At 42.8% G+C, this 23,003-nt stretch overlaps 1 protein-coding gene across 3 annotated transcripts in view; it reads right to left on the reverse strand.

The window, feature by feature from the left end:
* The window catches only part of carhsp1 (calcium regulated heat stable protein 1), a 110,710-nt gene that overhangs the window by 27,167 nt on the left and 60,540 nt on the right, over positions 1–23,003 (reverse strand). For 2 of the 3 annotated variants that reach the window (XM_087997817.1, XM_043711592.2), the window contains exon 2: positions 10,301–10,527. In XM_087997817.1, coding sequence (XP_087853943.1) covers positions 10,301–10,482 — 182 coding nt within the window. In that variant the 5' untranslated portion in view covers positions 10,483–10,527. Of the gene's footprint in view, positions 1–10,300; positions 10,528–13,651; positions 13,761–23,003 lie in introns of those variants that run through there. The other variant, XM_043711596.2, reaches the window with a different exon arrangement.

The raw sequence follows: 23,003 nt of genomic DNA on the forward strand, positions 1-23,003 counted from the left end.
CATTGAAAAGCTCTGTCTTGCGAGCAATACAGGCAGATCACATAATTAACTAGCATAGATAGGCAAATAATAGGTAAACTGCAGCAAAAACAAAAACACAGGGACAGGCGAATGTTAAAGAGTTTCTGAGTCCATTCAGTACTCTAACAGTTGGGTAGAAACTGTTTTGAAACCAGCAGGTGCATGTGTTCAGACTTCTGTACCTTCTCCCCAAAGGCAGAGGTTGTAGAAAAATATTGCCAGAGTGGGATGGATCGTGGAGAATGCTGGTGGTCTTTCCTTGACAGTGACCCTGGTAGATGGATTCTATAGTTGGGAGGTTGGCCTATGTGATTGTCCGGGCCGAGTTCACCACTCTCTGTAACTGTCTCTGATCTTAAATAGTACAGTTGCCATACCAGGTAGTGATACATCCAGACAGAATGCTCTCAATGATGCACAAACAAAAGTTGGCAAGGATATTCGCGGTCATGCCAAATTTCCTCAGCTGCCTGAGAAAGAGACGTTGTTAGGCCTTTGTAACCAGTGCATCCACATGAAGAATCCAATAAAGCTTGTTGTGGATGACCTTTCCACTCGTTCCATCTCTGTGCTGTTAATTCGTAGGGGGGCATGAGTAACATCCTGCTGAAAGTCAATAATGAGTTCCTTGATTTTGCCAGATTTGAGAGCTAGTTTGTTCTCAGTGCACCATTTTTCCAGGTCTTTCACTTCCCAACTGCAGTCTGTTTCATCGCCATCTGAGATTCGACCAACTATGGTGGTGTCATCAGCGAATTTGTAAATGACATTAGTCTGGTATTTGGCAACGCAGTCATGGGTATACAGTGAGTACAGTAGGGGGCTGAGTATGCACCCCTGGGGTCTCCAGTGTTGATTGTTAGTGAGGATGAAATATTGTTCCCAATCTTCACCGATTGTGGCCTGTGGGTCAGCAAACTGAGGATCCAGTTGCAGAGAGTGGGGCTTAGTCTGAGATCACTAAGTTTAGTAATCAGTCTCGAGGGGATAGTAGTGTTGAAGGCTGAACTGTAGTCAATGAGTAGGATTCTTATGTAGCTGTTCTTGGTGTCAACATGTGGAGGAGTGAAGGGCAAGTGATGTGGATCAGTTGGTCCGACAGGTAAATTGGAGTGGGTCAAGAGTAGTGGGGAGGCTGGAGTTGATTATTGCTATGACCAGCCTTTCAAAGCGCTTCATGACCATCAAAATTAGGGCCACTGGACAGTAGTCATTGAGACATGTTGCATGAGCCTTCTTGAAACAGGCAGGAACAATGGGAAACATCACAGAAGCGCTTCACAGGAGGCTCCCAAGCACTGAGGATGTCACCTAGACAGGAGACGAAACATCTGCAACACAAATTCCCAGCTCGGCGAACAGAACCACAAAAACGAGCACCCGAGCTACAAATCTTCTCCCAAACTTTGAACAATGGGAAGAGTTTGAAGATGTCTGAGAAGGATAGTAAAGAAGGCATTTGGTATGCTTTCCTTTATTGGTCAAGAGTATTGAGTACAGGAGTTGGGAGGTCATGTTGCGGCTGTACAGGACATTGGTTAGGCCACTGTTGGAATATTGCGTGCAATTCTGGTCTCCTTCCCATCAGAAAGATGTTGTGAAACTTGAAAGGGTTCAGAAAAGATTTACAAGGATGGGAGTCCAGAACTAGAGAGCATAGGTTTAGGGAGAGAGGGGAAAGATATAAAAGAGACCTAAGGGGCAACGTTTTCACACAGAGGATGGTACGTGTATGGAATGAGCTGCCAGAGGATGTGGTGAAGGCTAGTACAATTGCAACATTTAAGAGGCATTTGGATAGGTATATGAATAGGAAAGGTTTGGAGGGATATGGGCCGGGTGCTGGCAGGTGGGACTAGATTGAGTTGGGATATCTGGTCGGCATGGATAGGTTGGACGGAAGGGTCTGTTTCCATGCTGTAGATCTCTATGACTCTAAGACCTCTGCCAGTTGATCTGCGCATGCTCTGAGTGCACGGCCTGGTACTCCGTCTGGTCATGTCGCTTTCCTTGGATTCACATGAAGGAATACTGATCTGACCTCTCGTGCAGTGACTGTTAGGATAGGTTCGTCAGGACTGGTCGGAACAGGTGTTACCTCTCTGTCAAAATTCTGATGAGTGGTACAACACAGGAGACATAGAGCAGATTTTGAATAACCTGAAATTCACAGAACATGGGAGGACAGCACTGAACTAGAGGAGCTAAGAAATGAATGACAGTTGAAGGAGCACACAGGAGGAGGTTGCACTAGAAACAGATGTTAGCATTGCAAGTTGGTAGTGCTTGTGAGTGAGAATATTTAGATTAGGAGCTCAGCACAGTTCACATTCAAATAGAATGCCAACAGGTCATGAACTGCCTGTTTCAACCCACAGTCAATAACTGGGGTCAAGCACAGAATAGGGAGAAAAAGTAGAGTTTGTGATGGCTTCACCTACCAAACATTTACTTGAAGGAAACTGTATCTGGACCAAGCCTTGATATCAGACAAGCAAATGGAACAAGTGGTAAAGGTACAGAATCATTGGATAGTGACAACACAAAGGAGGGCACTCAGTCCATCATTTCCTTGCCAGCTGTCGAGAAGAATTCACACCTGCCTGCTCTTCCTCACAGCAGTATCATAATTATAATTGTAATATGGCTGGATATTAGATTAGATTACTTACAGTGTGGAAACAGGCCCTTTGGCCCAACAAGTCCACACCGACCCACCCAGATGCATTCCCCTACACCTAACACTACAGGCAATTTAGCATGGCCAATTAATCTAACCTGCACATTTTTGGACTGTGGGAGGAAACCGGAGCACCCAGAGGAAACCCACGCAGACACAGGGAGAATGTGCAAACTCAATACAGTCAGTCGCTGAGGCGGGAGTTGAACCCAGGACCCTGGCACTGTGAGGCAGCAGTGCTAACCACTGTGCCACCCATTAAGATATGACTGTCAGGAGTGGGATCTTCAATGTATGTAAGAAACTTAATCCTGTGTCTTTATATGATGCCAAATGTTAAATGGATGAGAGCCAAGGATGGATATGGAGTGGACTTGTCTAGTTTTGACAAATTGGATTTGAAGCAAACCAATTGATTGCTCTTAAGCTTTGTAACAAAGGAACTCCTCAAATTTCTTAGAAATACAAGAATCACATTTTACAGCACAAGCCAAAATACCTGGAAGCTCAAATCTCACTAAGGTTTCTCCAAGCCACAGACTAGAAAGGAAAATTAGCACAATCTGCACATAACCTTCAGACCATCGCTTCCTTTTAGAAGCGATGCTGCTATTTACCAAGCTTCTTTGTGCCCTCTCTACGTCATCAATGTCATTCTGTAATGTTTTGGCACTAGCTTACACTTTTATTAAAGAAAGGATTTAGATGAATTAAATGAGTCATCAATTACACTGTCAGTTTCTTCAACAGGGAGAAACTCTAACCGTTTTGTCTCTCTGTTATGCTGATTACTGCCTAAGACAAGTGACTGTTTTAAGAGAGTATAGCTTACTGTTAACAAATTATTTTCAAGCAGTTTTTAAGGGCACATAAAATTTTATTTTATTCAGGAATTTTTCTGTCAGAATGTTTTCTTTACGAATTTCATTTCGTAATCAAACTTATAAATCAGGAGAACTGCTAAAATGCACCTCTTTGCCCTGTAAATAAAGGCGAGGGGAAGAAAATTGGCCTGGTATCAAAATTTGCCATTCCCCATTTATATTGAACATCCCTGAGGGGAAAGCATAGACACATCAACCAGATGGGAGAAGACAAAGTGATATTTCCTATGATTAAATAGCTGAACAATTACAGTCTATACTGCTGCATGAATAGCGGTCACTTGAGCAAGATATTGATTGCAGAGTTTGTGTCTGCAATTCAAGAGCTGGTAATTTCAAAGGAAACAAGACCAGTGGTGTAAAAAACAAAAGCAGTAGTAATTTAATTAGCACGTCTAATATTGAATTTAAATAAATAACACACAAAAGGAACCTCAAATTAGCTCTCTTGACAACTAGAACAGACCGTGCGTTTCATGTACAGAATTGATGTCTTTGTTCACAAAAGATTGTTTTGCCATTTTAGAAGATGGATAAACTCAACTGTTTTTAAAGAATGAAAACCAGTAAGAGACAGATAATTTTACATCAGCACTTACATCCTTCCAATAGGAAGGATGTTGTGAAACTTGAAAGGGTTCAGAAAAGATTTACAAGGATGTTGCCAAGGTTGGAGGATTTGAGCTATAGGGAGAAGTTGAATGGGCTGGGGCTATTTTCCCTGGAGCATTGGAGGCTGAAGGGTGACCTTTATAGAGGTTTATAAAATCATGAGGGGCATGGAAAGGATAAATAAACGGTCTTTTTCCTGGGGTGGGGGAGTCCAGAACTAGAGGGCATAGGTTTAGGGTGAGAGTGGAAAGATATAAAAGAGACCGAATGGGAAACCTTTTCACGCAGAGGGTGGTACGTGTATGGAATGAGTTGCCAGAGAAAGTGGTGGAGGCTGGTACAATTGCAGCATTTAAAAGGCATTTAAAAGAATAGGAAGGGTTTGGAGGGATATGGGCTGGGTGCTAGCAGGTGGGACTAGATTGGTTTGGGATATCTGGTCGGCATGGACAAGTTGGACTGAAAAGTCTCTTTCCGTGCTGTACATCTCTATGACTCTGTGACCTGCTGCAGGGCCACTCACACACACACACTCATGCTCTCTTCCAGACTCTCTCACATGCTCGCTCGCTTACTCTAACTCCCTCTCTCTCTCTCGCTCTCCATCTCTCTGTCTATCTTCTTGTAGAGCACTACATTGTCAATGTACAGATGAAATTTTGTGGTGGATATGTTATTTTTGTGAAAGGATAAAATCAAACAGGTTTGAAGTGTTGTCTTCATTCAAGATTATATTGATTTTGTGACTATTCCTATCAGTACAAAATCAGTAGGATTCATAGAGTCAGAGAGAAGTACAGCACAGAAACAGACCCTTACCGACCAGATATCCCAAACTAATCTAGTCCCATTTGTCAGCACTTGGCCCATATCCCTTTAAGCCCTTCCTATTCATGTACCCATCCAGATGCCTTTTGAATATTGCAATTGTACCAGCCTTCCTCTGGCAGCTCATTCCATACATGTACCATCCTCTGCGTGAAAATGTTGCCTCTTAGGTCCCTTTTATATATTGCCCCTCTCACCATAAACGTCTGTCCTCTCGTTCTGTACTCCCCCACCCCAGGGAAAAGACTTTGTCTGTTTATCCTATCCATGCCCCTCATGATTGTATAAGCTTCTATGAGGTCACCCCTCAGCCTTCGACGCTCCAGGGAAAACAGCCCCAGCCTATTTAACCTCTCTCTACAGCTCAAATCCTCCAACCCTGGCAACATCCTTCTAAATCTTTTCTGAACCCTTTCAAGTTTCACAACAAATATAGGAAGGAGTCTGGAATTGCATGCAAAATTCCAAAAATGGCCTAATCAATGTCCTGTACAGCCACAAAATGACCTTCCAAACCCTATACTCAGTGCTCTGACCAATAAAGGAAAGCATACCAAACGCCGCCTTCACTCTCCTATCTACCTACGACTCCACTTTCAAGGAGCTATGAACCTGCACTCCAAGGTCTCTTTGTCTAGGACCTTACCATTAAGTGTATAAGTCCTGCTAAGACTTGCTTTCCAAAAAATGCAGCACCTCGCATTTGTTTAAATTAAACTCCATCTGACATCTCTCAGCCCATTGCCCCATCTGACCTGAGGTAACCTTCTTCATTGTCCACTACACCTCCAATTCTGGTGTCATCTGCAAACCTACTAACTATACCTCTTATGGTCACATCCAAATCATTTATGTAAATGATGAAAAGTAATGGACCCAGCAATGATCCTTGTGGCACTCCACTGGTCACAGACCTCCAGTTTGAAAAACAACATTCCATCACCACCCTCTGTCTTCTCCCTTTGAGGACACAGCAGGCAGCAGTGAAACACAACACCTTCCCCAATTCACACATGCCCAAAGGACAGGGACATCAGGCAGGGTAAGTAACCATTGGCCAATACACTACTGCCTGCTCTAAACCCCTGGAACTGAATTTTAACACCATGTTCCCAGAATAATATCTTACAATGTTTTGCAGACATTTCCAGCAAATCAGCCTATTCCACAGATGTCAATTTGCCATCATCTTCGGAATCCAGGTTAACCCCACAAACTGCAATGAAAAAGCAGTCCAAAAGGTTGATCTCCACACTTCTAAAATTCTCATCTACCTGCCTCCTCCCGCACCCATGCATGTCAGAAAAAATGATGAAAAGCTTATGGGGGTTACTAGCAAGACATCATTCACTGGGGAAACTGCGCTTCGCGAGGCTGGACAGTGAGGTGAAGAGGATAACTAAGATACAAGAACGGAGCAGGAATTGGAATTAGTTTGGGATGCTCTAGCAGTAGAACCAAATTACCTCCTCGATGCTGTAAAGTCCAAGATTTTTACAACTGATTTTGCTGCTGCTGTTTCTAGACAATGAACTGCCTGTCAGCTTATCTAATGTTGTTGCATTGAAGTTGTATATTGATTCTGCCAATCATTCCTTATGAAGTAAAACAAGGGACTGTGGATGCTGGATGCCTGAAATTAACAAAAACAGAAATTGCTATGATCGAGAGACAGGAGAGATATGAAGAAAAGGCAAGCAGACAAAGGGATTGTTGATAGGAATTCAGGGAAGAAGACGTTACAATGGAGTCTGAAAATGTGTTGCTGGAAAAGCGCAGCAGGTCAGACAGCATCCAGGGAACAGGAGAATCGACGTTTCGGGCATAAGCCCTTCTTCAGGAAGGGCTTATGCCCGAAACGTCGATTCTCCTGTTCCCTGGATGCTGCCTGACCTGCTGCGCTTTTCCAGCAACACATTTTCAGCTCTGATCTCCAGCATTTGCAGACCTCACTTTCTCCTACTTGAAAATGGGTTGGCCGTGCTGAGAGCAACCCATTCACAGGGCAGGGAGTGGGGGCATGGGGTTAGATAACTGATATGGAGGGAGGTGTTCACGTTCTGAAATTGTTAAACTCAGTGTTGAGTCCTGAAGGCTGTAAGATACCTATGCAAAAGAGGAGGGGATTGTTCTTCCAGCTTGTATTGAGCTGGATCACTGTAGCAGGCCTGAGACAGAAACGCTGATATGGTAACATGGTGGCGTGCTCAAGTGGCAAGCAACTGGAAGCTTTGAGTGACTTTTTTTTTAAAACAGACAGAACGTAGGTGTTAAGTAAAACTGTCACCCAGTTTGTGTTTCGTCTCCCCAGCGTAGAGGAGATCACTTTGTGAGCAGCGAATACAAGACAAGATTGAGTGAAGTCACTGCTTCACCTGGAAGGTGTATGGAGCCTTGAATAATGAGAAGGGAAGAGGTAATTGGGCAAGTGTTGCACAGACATGTTGCAAGCAACAGTAGTTGCTCCACTGTTGCCAGCAACCTGCTCCATTAGTAAAACTAAGGACCCCCTGCAATGGATATCAGTGGGCAGCCCAGCCCCAGAAACTGAAACAGAGATACCATAGAGAGTTGGAGAGGTGTACAGCACAGAAACAGCCCCTTCAGTCCAATTCATTCATTCCAACCAGATATCTTAACCTAATCTAGTCCCATTTGTCAGCACTTGGTGCATATTCCTCTAAACCCTTCCTATTCATATGCCCATCCAGATGCCTTTTAAATGCTGTAATTGTACCAGCCTCCACCAGTTCCTCTGGCAGCTCATTCCAGCCACGCACCACTCTCTGTATGAAAAAGTTGCCCCTTAGGTCCCTTTTAAATTTTTCCCCTCTCACCCTAAACTCTAGCCCTCTAGTTCTGTAATCTCCCACTCCAGGAAAAGGACTTTGTCTATTTATCCCATTCATGCCCCAGGAAAGGGAGGTGATGGACAAGGGGAAGGTGAGGGAAAGATGGGAACTGGAAACAAAATTGATATTTCTTTCCAATTCCAACTGAAGGGAAGGAGCACCAATGATTGCATCAACATGCCAAAGAAAAGAGCTGTGGAGAGGGATCTGAGTCAAACTGAAACAAGGAATGTTCCACGTACCCTACAAAGAGTCAGGCATTACTGGTGCACTTTTTGAAATGGACCTTGGAGTGTAAACACTACACCTCTACACGTTCAGAAAGCTGTGCCTGTTGCTAAATAATCACAATTTTTATTACATTGCTACGTTTTCTTCATAATTGTTTTTCCCCATCCAACAATAACCAAAGCATTCCATTTCCTAGTCTGACTTAATTTAGCACCAACCCAGAAAACAGCTTCCAAAAAGATCCAATAACCAATAAGAGTCAGTCTCTTCTAACCATCAGCCAACATGAACCTCACCCCAAATCCTACGGATTTGGTTTACCACATCATCTTACATAAACCAAAGGAAGCAGATGGCGAATCACAGCCTACGGCAGAAACTGTCATTCTCAGAAATTCCAAGGTCTTCTCTTTGCATCTGCTTCAAAAATATTTGTTCAATTTTCATGGGGCAGATTTCTTCATTTGTATAACTCTCACTGGCTTAAGCACATAATTCTCCTCAAAATCTAATGGATGAGGATTTTGAAGTTCCTGATATCTGAAATTTATAACATGAATGTCTCTTTACAAAGCAGAACACATTGTTAAAACCAGTTTATCTACCATCGACGTTATCATGCATTTCCTGTACTTGGTGATGAGTGTTATGATGCCACCTGACAGCAAGACTGGGTAAATCAGATCCAGAGGGGAAACTGGCTGGATTGAGCATAGATTTTATTTTTCTTTTTGTTTACAATAAGGTCAGTCTCTGAACATATTCACAAGAGGCTGTTCAAGTCATTTTAACCAAAGAATGTAAAGGTTTATTACATAAACGATAAATACAAGTAATTTTAAATTTCATAAGAACCACAGGAAAGATCATGCGACAATCATCATAAAGAAAAATATAGCCCTTTTCCCTCAGCAATAACATTACAGAGCCTCAAGTAAAGAGTTATCCTTATCTTCAAGCTAAAGCTTCTAGTTCAGTTGGAATGGCTGTAACTGGTTTTCTTTAGACATGTTTCTGAACACTCAACATTGTTTTTTTCAGTTAAATGTCCATCTACAGGACCCTTAAAAGAAACTGCTAACTCAGCTGGCTTACTACTGAACATTGGTTCCCTAAACTAATGTCTTCAACAATCTTGTTCTGACAGTTCCACAACCTTCTGCTTTGGCAAATTTCTTTTTCTCTCTCTTTCTCTCTCGTAACATTCTCCTCAGCAAACAACCTAACAACCATTGCCCCAGTGGCTTGTTGATCATTTGACTGAAACCATGTGACTTCCTGTAAGTAAAAGATGTTGAAGTTCTGAAATAAACAGCAAGTGTTGGAGAAACTTAATGGGATTGACAGCATTTGTGAAGAGACAAATAGAGTTAACATTTCAAGTCCAAATATGACTCTTCCTCGGAGCTGTATTATTTGCAGTTTGAATTCAAAATTCAAAATTACTTTTTAAAAGAAAGGTTAAATTTTCACGGGACTGAAGAGCTAAAATCCTTCACTTTAGAACTCAAATTCTCAAAAATACTACATTGTAAACTGGCTATACACTGGACGGGTTCAGTTCATTTTACAACTTGCATGCCTCAATTCAGAAGAAAGAATAATGCCACTAGAGATTACTATCTGTATCTTGCACATGCTGATCTTCCTGTACAAGTCATCCAAACCTTCTATCAGATTCCCTACAGCATTTTGTTGATAACACGCCAATTGTTACAAAACAGGAACTCCTCCATCTCCACTAGCAACACCACATATATCATGCTAAAACATACTGCATTATATTGGTTAAGATCAATCAAGAATTCTGTATGCACTGACCCAGTCATCACCATGGGAGCTGTATTCCCAGGTATTATTTCGATAATGGGATGCTGTGTTATTAAACAATGCCCTCTACGTTTGCTACTGCAAAAAATAACTGATCAGACCACTAATCAAAAAATAAATAAATAAATAAATAAATAAATAAATAAATACAATCCTCAATGTTAAAGAAGCTTTTCACACCAGGAATTTGGATATAATCATTTAAATTTTATTAAGATGTAACTGTAAACACAGTCTTCAACTAAAGAAAAATTCCAGGTTGCTGACTGATCCTTTATAAAAGGTTTAACTGCAGCAGAGTTATGTAGTTTTAGAAAAGGTGCATGTTTCCCACCTTGTGTACTTCCACAATATGTACTTACGCAGATTTAGTCCGGGCCCTCCTGGTTGGTAAAGGGCTGGGGATAAGGAACCCCCTCATTGGCGAAGGAGAACGCTCCCTCATCTTAGTATCTTCGGGAGAGTGGAGAACTGCAGACGACGGTGATAATGGGGCTGACTGGGAAGGTGCAGCAGACTGTGGTGATGTCGAATGAGAGGCCATTTCCAAAGGACCAGGGATCGCAGGTCTTACTTAAATGTTTGGAAACTGGAAAGGAAAAAAATACAGTTACGATGTATATAGGACACGTCACAGGTCAATGAATGATATACAGGCTGTCTTTCTTTAGAGTATGTGGATTTGAAATCTGCACCAAGGACCCTGAAAATATCACCTAAATAAATGCATGCATAGCTGACATTTGAAACATGGCAAGCTAACAACAACAGCATCAGAGAGAATGGACACAGCACAGAGGATGCCTGATCTCAGAGAAAAATGGAATCATCTGACAGCCTTCAGTCTTTGAAAGCTCATGTTTGGAAAAACTAAAAGTACAGAAATTATTGGCATACTGTTAATGAAAATACATTCAAACAAGAACTTTGAATGACTAGCTTAAAAAAAACTCAGACTGGACTACAGTTGATGTTGATACTGTAATTAGACATAATCCAGTGCATTAATGATCATTATCAATGCGAGTCTCAAAGGCAGAACCAGTTAATATTCACATTGATTCTTTCATGAATTTATTTCACCCCAGTGTTCCGTGACCAACGAATTACTTTGCAGTCCAATGCTGTTGGGTTAGCAGCCAACATGGCAGTTAATTTGCATATACCAGAATCCCACAATGTAAAGGTAAATAGTTCGTCAGTTGAATTTTAATGCTAACAAAAACAACTTTGTGGCTGCTCTTAAAAGTAGTGCCACAGGACCTTGAGCAGGCAAGCCCAGTGTAATCTCTCTCTCCTGAAACATGGCCTTTGTCTTCAATGCAACTCTTCCTGAGCACACACTCAGTCTTCCAATTCAAACAAAAATGAGAATATTACCATTGGTCTTAAACCTATCTCCAATCAGGATAACTTGGGTCACTTAATTCATTATTCAACAGGGAAGGACAATGGTGAATCAATTAAATACCCAGTTTCACTACACACATTAGGGTAAGGCTAAGACAGGGCAAAGGATATGGCTGGAGTACCATACTATACTTCAAAACTGGCAATATTGCCTGCCAACAGTTCACAAATTGACACAGTACAAACAATGGATCGATGGTCTCCTGTCTACAAAAAGCAGAAAGAAATGCAACCGAGCCAAATACCTCTTATCAGCCGAGTACCAATCAGCAGCAAAGTGATGGAATGACGCATCAGGCGTGGGTTCAAGTCCCACCTGCTCCAGAGATGTATAGTATCATCAGAACACATTGATTGGAAAATATTGACACAGCAAGCAGCACTGAATCCCAGCTTCTTTAACTTCAGCCAAAAGCACTCAGCTTGACTAGACCACTACCTTAGTACAACCAAACAGAAGATCTGAGCCATAGAAATTTGTTTCAAAACACTAAGACAGTTTCTGGATGCATTACCAAATGACCCCAATAAAGGAAGCTATTGAGGAAAAATCATGGAATGGCTGTAATTATATTTGGTGCAAAGACGGACAGCTGCAGTTGGTTACAGACATCTCAGCCCCATAGACATGCCTGCAGAAAAATCCCTCAGGGTCAATATCTCTCATCAACCCGTTCAGAGATGTTATTACACACCTTCAGATCAGCTGGGACTTGAATCCTGGCCTCATGGTCAGAGTTAAGTACACTACCATGCCTTCAGATATTAGGCTAGGTATCATACCAGTTGCTTCATCAATGAGTTTCCACACAAACACAAGGTCAGAAGAGGTGCAGCTGTTTGCTACTGACTGATGATCCATTCATAAGTTCTCAGATAAAGAAGCAATTCGCACCCACATGTAGCCAGAGAGACATTATCCAGGTTGGAGCTGATAAATGACAAATAGCATCTGCGATGTGACTCCAGTCTCCTTCTCTCATTACAGACTCACACACCACGGAAACACTTCAGTTTCCCAAAGTAAACTAGTCCAATCTGCCTGCATTTGGCCCATATCCCTCTGAACCCTTCCTATCATGTACCTGTCCAAATGTCTCTTAAATGTTGTAACTGCCTCTACCTTCTTAATAAAATCCCCTGAAAATAAAAAAAACACACAAACACACCACAGGACAACTATTTAAAATATTTAACTAATAAAATTACCAGACATATTACTAATAATAGAGGGACTTGAAAGGAAATTGGACACACCACGTAAACGCCATGGTTACCAGAGTAAAACAGATATTGGATATTCTGTGATAAATGGTCATTTCCCCTTTCCTGAAAGCTTCCACTACTTAAACAGTATAAGACATAAATATAATGGATGGCAACAACATACAAGAAGCTTGACACTCTGCAGAACTAAACAATCCACGCAACTGGCAGCCTCTCCATCTCTACAATCACTGACGTACCATAGCTCCAGTCCTCTAGCATCCACAGAATTCACTGCAGCAACTAATCACCTTCAACGGCACCTCCCTCATGTACAGTTTAAAGGTAAATTAGACTTCTGCGGTATTCCATACTTATTTTTATCCAGGTTAATCAATAGCTGACATTAATACAGTACTTTGAACGTTTAAATAAAACAACGTAAGCACACAAAATGTGACTGCTAAGCAAAGATGGTATCAAGAGAGGCAGCTAGAAGCTTGGTCAAAAGTAGGTTTAGAACAGAGAGGCAGTGTTAGTTTAATGCAAGAATTTCAGAATTTAAAGCATGGCAGGAATGGTGAAACATTCTGAGGAAGGGCCCCTGGACTCAAAACGGTAACTTTAATTTCTCTTGTCAGATGCTGCCACACCTTCTGAGCTTTTCCAGTAACTTCTGTTTTTGATGGTGAAACGAAGGTCATTGAAGTGTGACTCCTGTCTTATTCTCCATAGATGCAGTCTGATCAACAGACTGTTTGTAATATTTTCTCAATAATATCAGCAGCATTTAGACGCAATTGTATTTTTCAATTCAATGCCACTTTTTAAAATCCTGATCCATGTTTCTCAGCAGAGCGTTCCCCTAGAGCTGAACTCACACAGCCCTTTACTGTGATCATCCATTTCCTGCTCTGGCGTCATTACCTTTCTGTCTCTCTCAGAATCACGACTGGATCATCCTTGTCCATACACCATACCATTTGACAGACGTCCATGCCATCATGGTTCAGAAGGGACTGTCCCCTTAAGCAAAACTATACTTTTCCATCAAGCAACCAACCCGTTAGAAAAGTTTCAATACTGGCATAACTTACTCAGTTACGTACAGGAAGTTCTTTATGTTGCTCCCATAGCCTTGGAAATGTCTGTACAATTGTCAGCTACTTACTGACTGTTGACTGATTAACACAAATAACGTAGAAAAGTCCAACTGGTGGTGCTTGCTCACTTTTTCAGCTCAACTCATTCAAAATTTGCCAAACCAACATACGAAAAATTAAGGAACTGAAAATACAAATCACGCCCGGCACAAACTATGTTTCCTCAATCCTCTGACTGAGTTTGGCAGTGTTTGTTATTTGTTTAATCGGGTTAATTAGTAAATGGACGATGGGATTTAAAGGCTGATTTTCTCCAGTAATGGGGGAGGAAGATCAGGAAGGAGAAAGAACAAACCAGTGTTTGTATTGAACTAAGTTTATAAACAGAGTTTTTCAAACAAAGATGATGGTGATGACAATCTGAAATAAGAACAGAAATTGCTGGAGAAACATTTCAGGTCTAGTGATCCTTCAGAGCTTTTGAAAGACAGATCAACTCTTGCTTCCTTCTTTAATGAGTGGCTGACTAGCAGTTCAACATGTGGTACTATTCCTACAATGGTTAAGTATGTTGAACAAGGCTTGTTGAATTAATGCAGTGAATCACGTACACATCAGAGTGTATTATTTATAAGATGCATTGCAGGACCTTGGCAAGGTTCCTGCACAGCACTTTCCAAATCTGCCACCATCCCCACCTAAAAGGGCAAGCACAGCAGAAAAGTGAGAACACCACCATCTGCAGTTCCCCTCCAAGCCATCGACCACCCTAGCTAGGAAATATATATCATCATTCCTTCACTATCACTGGATCAAACACTGGAACTCCCTTGCAACAGCATCTTGAGGGTACCAACACCCCAGGGACTATAATAGTACAAGAAAGCAGGCCATCAACCCCTTCTCAAGGGCAAATAGGAATAGGAAGAAAATGCTGGCCTAAACAGCAATATCCACATCTCAGGAATGAATAAGTTAAATAAAAACTTCAAGCGTATGCAAACATAGTAAAATTTAGACAAGTTCTGAAGTGCACTTCATCTGTTCATCCTGTGAATACTGAGTCATAACCATGGAAAGCTGCTGTCAGGTGGACCCAAAAGATCAGGTTGATATGTAAATAAAGCTAAATTTCCATGCAGGCTTTCATAATCATCTAGTGTAAACAAGTCTCATTCAAAAGACTGGATCAAAGGTTCTCGAAATTACACTTTAAGCATTGGCTCCCCCATTAGGGGCTTGTTCCTATTCTGCCTTGCCTTGTGTATGATGCTCCAGCTCTAATGAATGAAGTCTTCCACATCCATAACAACAAAACTCTGACTGACACCACCAAACACAGCTCTCCTCACAAGTCACAAGCATGAAAAGAGGGCCCGTCAAATCTGGCACTTACTACTCGACCAATTACTGCTGTCCTGCCCAAAGCACCAACCAATCTAGAGCATAGAGCATGCTTGACTGCCTGGTTGCCCTTCCGACAACTGTTGTGCTGGTAGTCTCCAAAGAAACAAATGAGTATAGTAATGGGCAAGAGACGAATATAACTTGCACTGGACTCTGGACACAAGCAGCAAAATGAAAATTATTATGGATGGGACAAATGGACAATAGCAAAACATTAGAAAAGGTTCAAATCCTCCCATATTCTGTAGAGTCTAATCCAGTCCTTATAAATGTCTGTGGTTCTTCAAGGAATTGGGCTTCTTTTAGAAATTTCCATTTAGAAAGTTCTTTTAGAACTTTTGCAGGTTTCATAATCATACAGAAACCATGCTGATCTGCTTCCCCAATAATACATCCATTCTATTAACTTCAACTTCATGTCATAACAAGTTCCACATTCTCAACACTTTATCAGCAAAGACAGCTCTTCTGAATTCCCCACTGGATTTCTTGATGACTATTTTGATCGTCTCTAGTTACTTGCTTTCATTCTCTGTGCCATTTTAACAAATCGTTCATAATTTTGAAGGCTACTATTAGATCACTCCTCTTGGTTGCAAACTCCCAAAGAAATTAATCTAACAATTTGTGAAGATACCCTGGACCTCTCTTTCTGCTTATGATGTCAGCTCTTCCAGTTTCTAAGCAGATCCCAAAGCAGGTCAACAGTTTTTTTTGGGAGTACCAGTCATCCACAACTGGGTGAATTCCTCTGTTAGTCTAAATCAGACATCATAAATGAGCCTTAACCCATTGCAAGTGCAACCGCTCCTTCAACTCTCGTCGCCACCACTCCCCCCATTCCCAACCAATGCATATAGTCCAAAAATTCCTGCTGACGTTCAGTGGTGGAGGCATTTACAATACAGGAGGCCATTTGCCCCACACTACCTACACTGGCTCTCCACACATCAACAGCAAGTCCTACTCCCGAACATTCCCATTCTCTCCCTCCCCAACCCAGCATGTCAATTTCCTTCCCATTTAATTTCCTTTTGAAATCATAGGTTGCTCCTGCCATTTTCCAGGTCATTCTCGCGCAGACTCGCTCCCCATCTCTGCCCAAGATTTGATCCTTGTCTACCTTGTTAAAAACTGTACACCTATTCTTTAATCTCCAACCTGACCCAATAACTAAAATCCACCATTTGCAGGAACTATTCTGGTAATCTCCTTTAGCGCCCACTCAAGGATTCTCCTGGAACTGAACAGTCTTCCTTATCTTTTCAAATTCTGTGAGAAAGAGAAGTTTTATCATTAGCTAGGTCACAAAGAAAGGATTCTGCAAATTTAATTTGGAATAGTTTCTGACAGGGAAGCCTGTTGCCACTGAGCCTGTGCAGTGTATTACTGATTTGGAGATGCCGGTGTTGGACTGGGGTGTACAAAGTTACAAATCACACAACACCAGGTTATAGTCCAACAGGCTTAATTGGTAGCACTAGCTTTCGGAGCGACGCTCCTTCACCAGGTGGTTGTAGAGGATACAATTGTAAGACACAGAATTTACAGCAAACGTTTACAGTGTGATGTCACTGAAATTATACATTGAAAAATACCTTGATTGTTTGTTAAGTCTCTCATCTGTTAGAATGACCATGATAGTTTCACTTCTTTCATGTGTAAATCACAAAACATTTTTAAAAGGATACATTTTCAGGTTAACTCTAACAATTGGTGTCAGCGCAGATAAGATGCTGTGATATTGAAGGTGTTAGCCCCCTGTGTTCCCTGTCTGTGCCATCATGTTTAGACTGATTGTAATCTAAAAAGTGAGTTAACAGAGTCTTACATGGATTCATGCAGTTTTTGAGCAAAGTACAATGTAAACTCTGCAAGTACAAATTCACCCCACAACCGTACGTATGTGTGTGTGTCTGTCTGTCTGTCTGTCTCTGGGGGGTGGAGATTTGAGTGTGTCTGTGAGGGAGAGTGCATATATGTATGTGTGTGAGTGAAAAGTGGTCTAAGTCTGTGAGAGGATTCATGTGACAGTATGGGAGTGTGTGTCTGTAGGGGGTGTATGTGCGCGCGAGCATGCGCGTGTGTGTGGGGGTTGAGAGTGTCTGTGAGAGAGTATATATGTGTGTGTGAGTGTAAAGTGTCTAAGACTGTGAGAGGATGCATGTGAGAGTGTGGGAGTGTATGTGAGTGTCTGTGTGCATGTCTGTGTATAAGAGTGCCTGCATACATGTGTGCGTGTGCGCGCACGTAGGAGTTTCTCTGTTTGTGTGTATAGTGCAATGGTGGTCACCTGTAGTGTGAAATGAACCCAAGGTCCCGGTTTAGGCCCTCCCTGTGAGTGCCGAACTTAGCTATCAGCCTCTCCTCGGCCACTTTTCGCTGCTACCTGTCCCGAAGTCCGTCTTGGAAGATGGTCACCTGAAGGTCTAAGGTTGAATGTCCTGGACCACTGAAGTGTTCTCCAACTGGGAGTGAACACTCCTGTCTGTCGATGACTGTGCAGTGCTTATTCATCCGTTGCCGTAGCCTTTGCTTGGTTTCACCAATGTACCATGCTTCAGGGCATCCTTGCCTGCAGCGTATGAGATAGACAACGTTGGCTGAGTCGCATGAGTACCTGCCGTGTACAAGGTGGGAGATGTCCCCACGCATAATGGTGGTATCCATGTCTACACTCTGACAAGTCTTGCAGCGCCTACCATGACAGGGTTGTATGGGGTTGTTCTGAAAGTGGAGTTTGCTACGAACAATGATCTGTTTGAGGTTTGGCGGTTATTTAAAGGCGAGCAGTAGAGGTGGGTCCTCAGCTTCTGTCACGACACTACGGATGTTATAGAGTCATAGAGATGTACAGCATGGAAACAGACCCTTCGGTCCAACCCGTCCATGCCGACCAGATATTCCAATCCAACCTAGTCCCACCTGCTAGCACCCGGCCCATATCCCTCCAAACCCTTCCTATTCATATACCCATCCAAATACCTGTCAAATGTTGCAATTGTACCAGCCTCCACCACTTCCTCCGGCAGCTCATTCCATACACGCACCATCCTCCATGTGAAAGAATCGCCCCCCAGATCCCTGCTACACCTTTCCCCTCCCACCACAAATCTATGCCCTCTAGTTCTGGACTCCCCCGCCACAGGGAAAAGACTTTGTCTATTTATCCCATCCATGCCCCTCATGATTCTACAAACCTCTCCAAGGTCACCCCTCAGCCTCAGATGCTCCAGAGAGAACAACACAGCCTGTTCAGCCTCTCCCCATAGCTTAAATCCTCCAGCCCTGGCAACATCCTTGTAAATCTTTTCTGAACCCTTTCAAGTTTCACAACATCTTTCCGAATGGAAGGAGACCAGAATTGCACGCTGAACCAATGTCCTGTCCAGCCGCAACTTGACCTCCCAACTCCTGTACTCGGTACTCTGACCAATAAAGGAAAGCATACCAAACACCTTCTTCACTATCCTACCTACCTGTGACTCCACTTTCAAGGAGCTATGAACCTGCACTCCAAGGTCTCTTTCTTCAGCAACACTCCCTAGGACCTTACCATTAAGTGTATAAGTCCTGCTCAGATTTGCTTTCCCAAAATGCAGCACCTCGCATTTATCTGAATTAAATTCCATCTGCCACTTCTCAGCCCATTGGCCCATCTGATCAAGATCCTGTTGTAATGTGAGGTAACCTTTCTCGATCTCCACTACACCTCCAATTTTGGTGTCATCTGCAAACTTACTAACTGTACCTCTTATGCTCGCATACAAATCATTTATATACATGGCAAAAAGTAGAGGGCCCAGCACCGATCCTTGTGGCACTCCACTGGTCACAGGCCTCCAGTCTGAAAAATAACCCTCCACCACCACCCTCTGTCTTCTACCTTTGAGCTAGTTCTGTATCCAAATGGCTAGTTCTCCCTGTATTTCGTGAGATCTAACCTTGCTAACCAGTCTCCCATGGGGAACCTTGTCGAACACCATCTATCGCTCTGCCCTCATCAATCCTCTTTGTTACTTCTTCAAAAAACTCAATCAAGTATGTGAGACATGACTTCCCATGCACAAAGCCATGCAGACTATCCCTAATCAGTCCTTGCCTTTCCAAATACATATACATCCTGTCCCTCAGGATTCCCTTCAACAACATGTCCACCACCGACATCAGACTAACTGGTCTATACTTCCCTGGCTTGTCTTTACCACCCTTCTTAAACAGTGGCACCACGTTAGCCAACCTCCAGTCTTCCAGCACTTCACCTGTGACTATCGATGATACAAATATCTCAGCGAGGGGCCCAGCAATCATTTCTCTGGCTTCCCACAGAGTTCTCGGGTACACCTCATCAGGTCCTGGGGATTTACCCACCTTTATGCGTTTCAAGACATCTAGCACTTCCTTCTCTGTAATATCGACATTTTGCAAGGTTATACCATCTATTCTTACAGAAACTCAGCACCCACGGACTAGTCGAACCAGGAACATTCCATGTCACAATGGACGTTTCAGCACTCTACACCAGCATCACCCACAATGATGGCATTGCAACAACAGCCTCAGTACTCAACACTAATAACTGCCAATCTCCAAACACCGTCCTACAACTCATCAGTTTTATCCTCGATCACCTTTGACAACCAGTTCTTCATCCAGACACATGGAACAGCCATGGGGACCAAATTTGCACCCCAATATGCCAACATCTTCATGCACAGGTTCAAATAAGACTTCTACTCTATGCAGGACCTCCAACCAACATTACACACCAGGTACGTTGATGACATTTTCTTCCTCTGGACCCATGGCGAGGAGTCACTGATAAAACTACACAGTGACATCAACAAGTTTCATCCCACCATCGAACTCACCATGGACTACTCTCAACTGTCTGTCTCATTCTTGGACACATGCAGCTCCATCAAGGATGGACACATCAGGACCACACTCTACCGCAAACCCACAGACAACCTCACAATGCTACACTTCTCCAGCTTCCACCCAAAACATATTAAAACAGCCATCCCCTATGGACAAGCCCTATGCGTACACCGGATCTGCTCAAATAAGGAGGAATATGACGGGCACCTGGAAGTACTCAAGGATGCCGTCACAAGAACGGGGTACGATGCCCAACTCATCGACCGCCAGTTCCGACGTGCCACAGCAAGGAACCGTAATGACCTCCTCAGGAGACAGACATACTGCAACCGACAGTGTACCCTTCATTGTCCAGTTGATCCCAGGAGCTAAAAAAACCACGCCATGTTCTTTGCGACCTGCAACACATTATCCATGCGGATGAGCACCTTGCCAAGACCTTCCCCACACCTCCACAGTTCACCTTTAAACAACCGCTAAACCTCGAACTGATCATTGATCGCAGCAAGCTGCCCAGCTCTCAGGACAACTCCATACAACCCTGTCATGGTAGGCGCTGCAAGACGTGTCAGAGTGTGGACATGGATACCACCATTATGCGTGGGGACATCTCCCACCTTGTACATGGCAAGTACTCATGCAACTCAGCCAACGTTGTCTATCTTATACGTTGCAGGCAGGGATGCCCGGAGGCATGGTATATTGGGGAAACCGAGCAAAGGCTACAGCAACGGATGAATGGGCACCGCATAACAAACAACAGACAGGAGGGTTCCCTCCCTCTTCAGTGGTCCAGGACATTCGACCTTAGACCTTTGGGTGACCATCCTCCAAGGCGGACTTCGGGACAGGCAGCAGCTAAAAGTGGCCGAGCAGAGGCTGATAGCTAAGTTCAGTACCCATAGGGAGGGCCTCAACCGGGACCTTGGGTTCATGACACATTACAGGTGACCACCATTGCACTATACACACACACACACACAGACACTCTTACACACACGTATACACAGACACTCTCACACGCACCCTCTCACAGACTTAGACCACTTTACACTCTCTCTCTCTCTCTCTCACACACACACACACACACACACACACACACACACACACACGGTTGTGGGGTGAATTTGTACTTGCAGAGTTTACATTGTACTTTGCTCAAAAACTGCATGAATCCATGGAAGACTCTGTTAACTCACTTTTTAGATTACAATCAGTCTAAACATTATGGCACAGACAGGGAACACAGGGGGCTAACACCTTCAATATCACGGCATCTTATCTGCACTGACACCAATTGTTAGAGTTAACCTGAAAATGTAACCTTTAAAAAAAAGCTTTGTGATTTACACATGAAAGAGAAACTATCATGGTCATTCTAACAGATGAGAGACTTAAACAATCAAGGTATTTTTCAATGTACAATTTCAGCGACATCACACTGTAAACTTTTGCTATAAATTCTGTGTCTTACAATTGTATCCTCTACAACCACCTGAAGGAGCAGCGCTCCGAAAACTAGTGCTTCCAATTAAACCTGTTGGACTATAACCTGTCGTTGTGCCATACGTATTACACTCATGATGGAGACAGAACAGGAACAAATTGAGATAAAGGAAATAAAAAATGGCTACATGTTGCAAGCTAACCAAAAAGATTGCTTTGTGCTTGAATCCATACATCATGTTGTTCCCTCAGTTACACTGGCTTGAAATGCAATCACTCATTTTTTAACATTTTCTTTTCTTCAGGCTGGCAATGGGAATGGAGCAGGGAAGGTATAGAATCCATCAACTCTACTTCAGGAATATGTTTTGTAACACCAACCTGACAATCACCACCCATTAAGCAAGTCTGGAATTCCTATTTCCCACTATAACCTGTGGTTCGTGAAGTCAATGCAACAAGTCATCCTTTATAAAAATGTGTTCAGAAACCTCTTCCATGCAGAGGGAAGGGCAGAGGGCAATCTATACACATCTAGTCTTGGTTTAGCAAAGCTTCAACCCATACTGTTAATTTTTAAAAATGATTTTGCCAAAATTAAAATTTGTAATTAATGCATTCATCAGAAGTCTAAAGTAAATGCCCAGCTGAGAGCATGTGTCAGATATAACAACTTAACACCCTACCACCTTCTTACACAAACACATCAAATACCATGCACAGCCACAGCTGATGCCCTGCTCTTTGCAGACATGCTTCTAACAGAGCAAGAAAGGTGGGGGAGGGGGGTAAAAGTTACCATCATCATTAAGATTATTATAACGTGGAGGTGCTGCCGTTGGATTGGAGTGAACGAAGTCAGAGGTCACACGACACCAGGTTATAGTTCAACAGGTTTATTTGAAATCACAAGCTTTCAGAGCACAGCTCCTTTGCCTACACTCTGAAAGCTCGTGACTTCAAATAAACCTGTTGGACTATAACTTGGTGTCATGTGACTTCAGATTATTATAAACAGCACAGAGCATTCAAATTACTTGTGTGATTTAAACCTATTTTTAAACAAGTTATTTTGACACAATGGCTTGAACAATGAAAGAAACAGGAGGGATTTCCCCAAATGGGAAGAACTGTGGGTTGTAGCTAGAGACTTTGCCCAGTTGGAATAACACTTGGAATCATGTCCAGTCACGAACAAAAACTACTTACCACACTGTTCCAGGACATTGCAAAGCCCTGTCTGGCCTCACCAAAGTTTTGAGAGGCAAGACCTTCTTCATAGCCACATTCATCCCCCTCCATCGAGTGAGTTTGGGGTTGAAAAACCAAACAAGCAGCTGTGCCTGATAGACTACAGCTCACCATTGATGAAAGGCCAATACGGGGAGTAGTGTAATGGCTCCAACATTTAATGTCATGATGAACTCAGCACTTACCTGCTTCACTTTCTCACTTAAATTCGGGTTTTGAAAGGCAAACCACCTTTGAATCCAAAGATGACTCAGTTTCTCCTGCCTTTCCTGAAACAGGAAATGCATTGTAACACACAGTGACATCCTCATGGTTATTTGCCATGGATCTACAAAACAATGAAGGAACAAGCACAGACAAA

The sequence above is a fragment of the Chiloscyllium plagiosum genome, unplaced genomic scaffold (genome assembly GCF_037043375.1).
Source record: "Chiloscyllium plagiosum isolate Xiang-an unplaced genomic scaffold, Cpla_swu_hap1 HiC_scaffold_20, whole genome shotgun sequence".
NCBI classification, from domain to species: Eukaryota; Metazoa; Chordata; class Chondrichthyes; order Orectolobiformes; family Hemiscylliidae; genus Chiloscyllium; species Chiloscyllium plagiosum.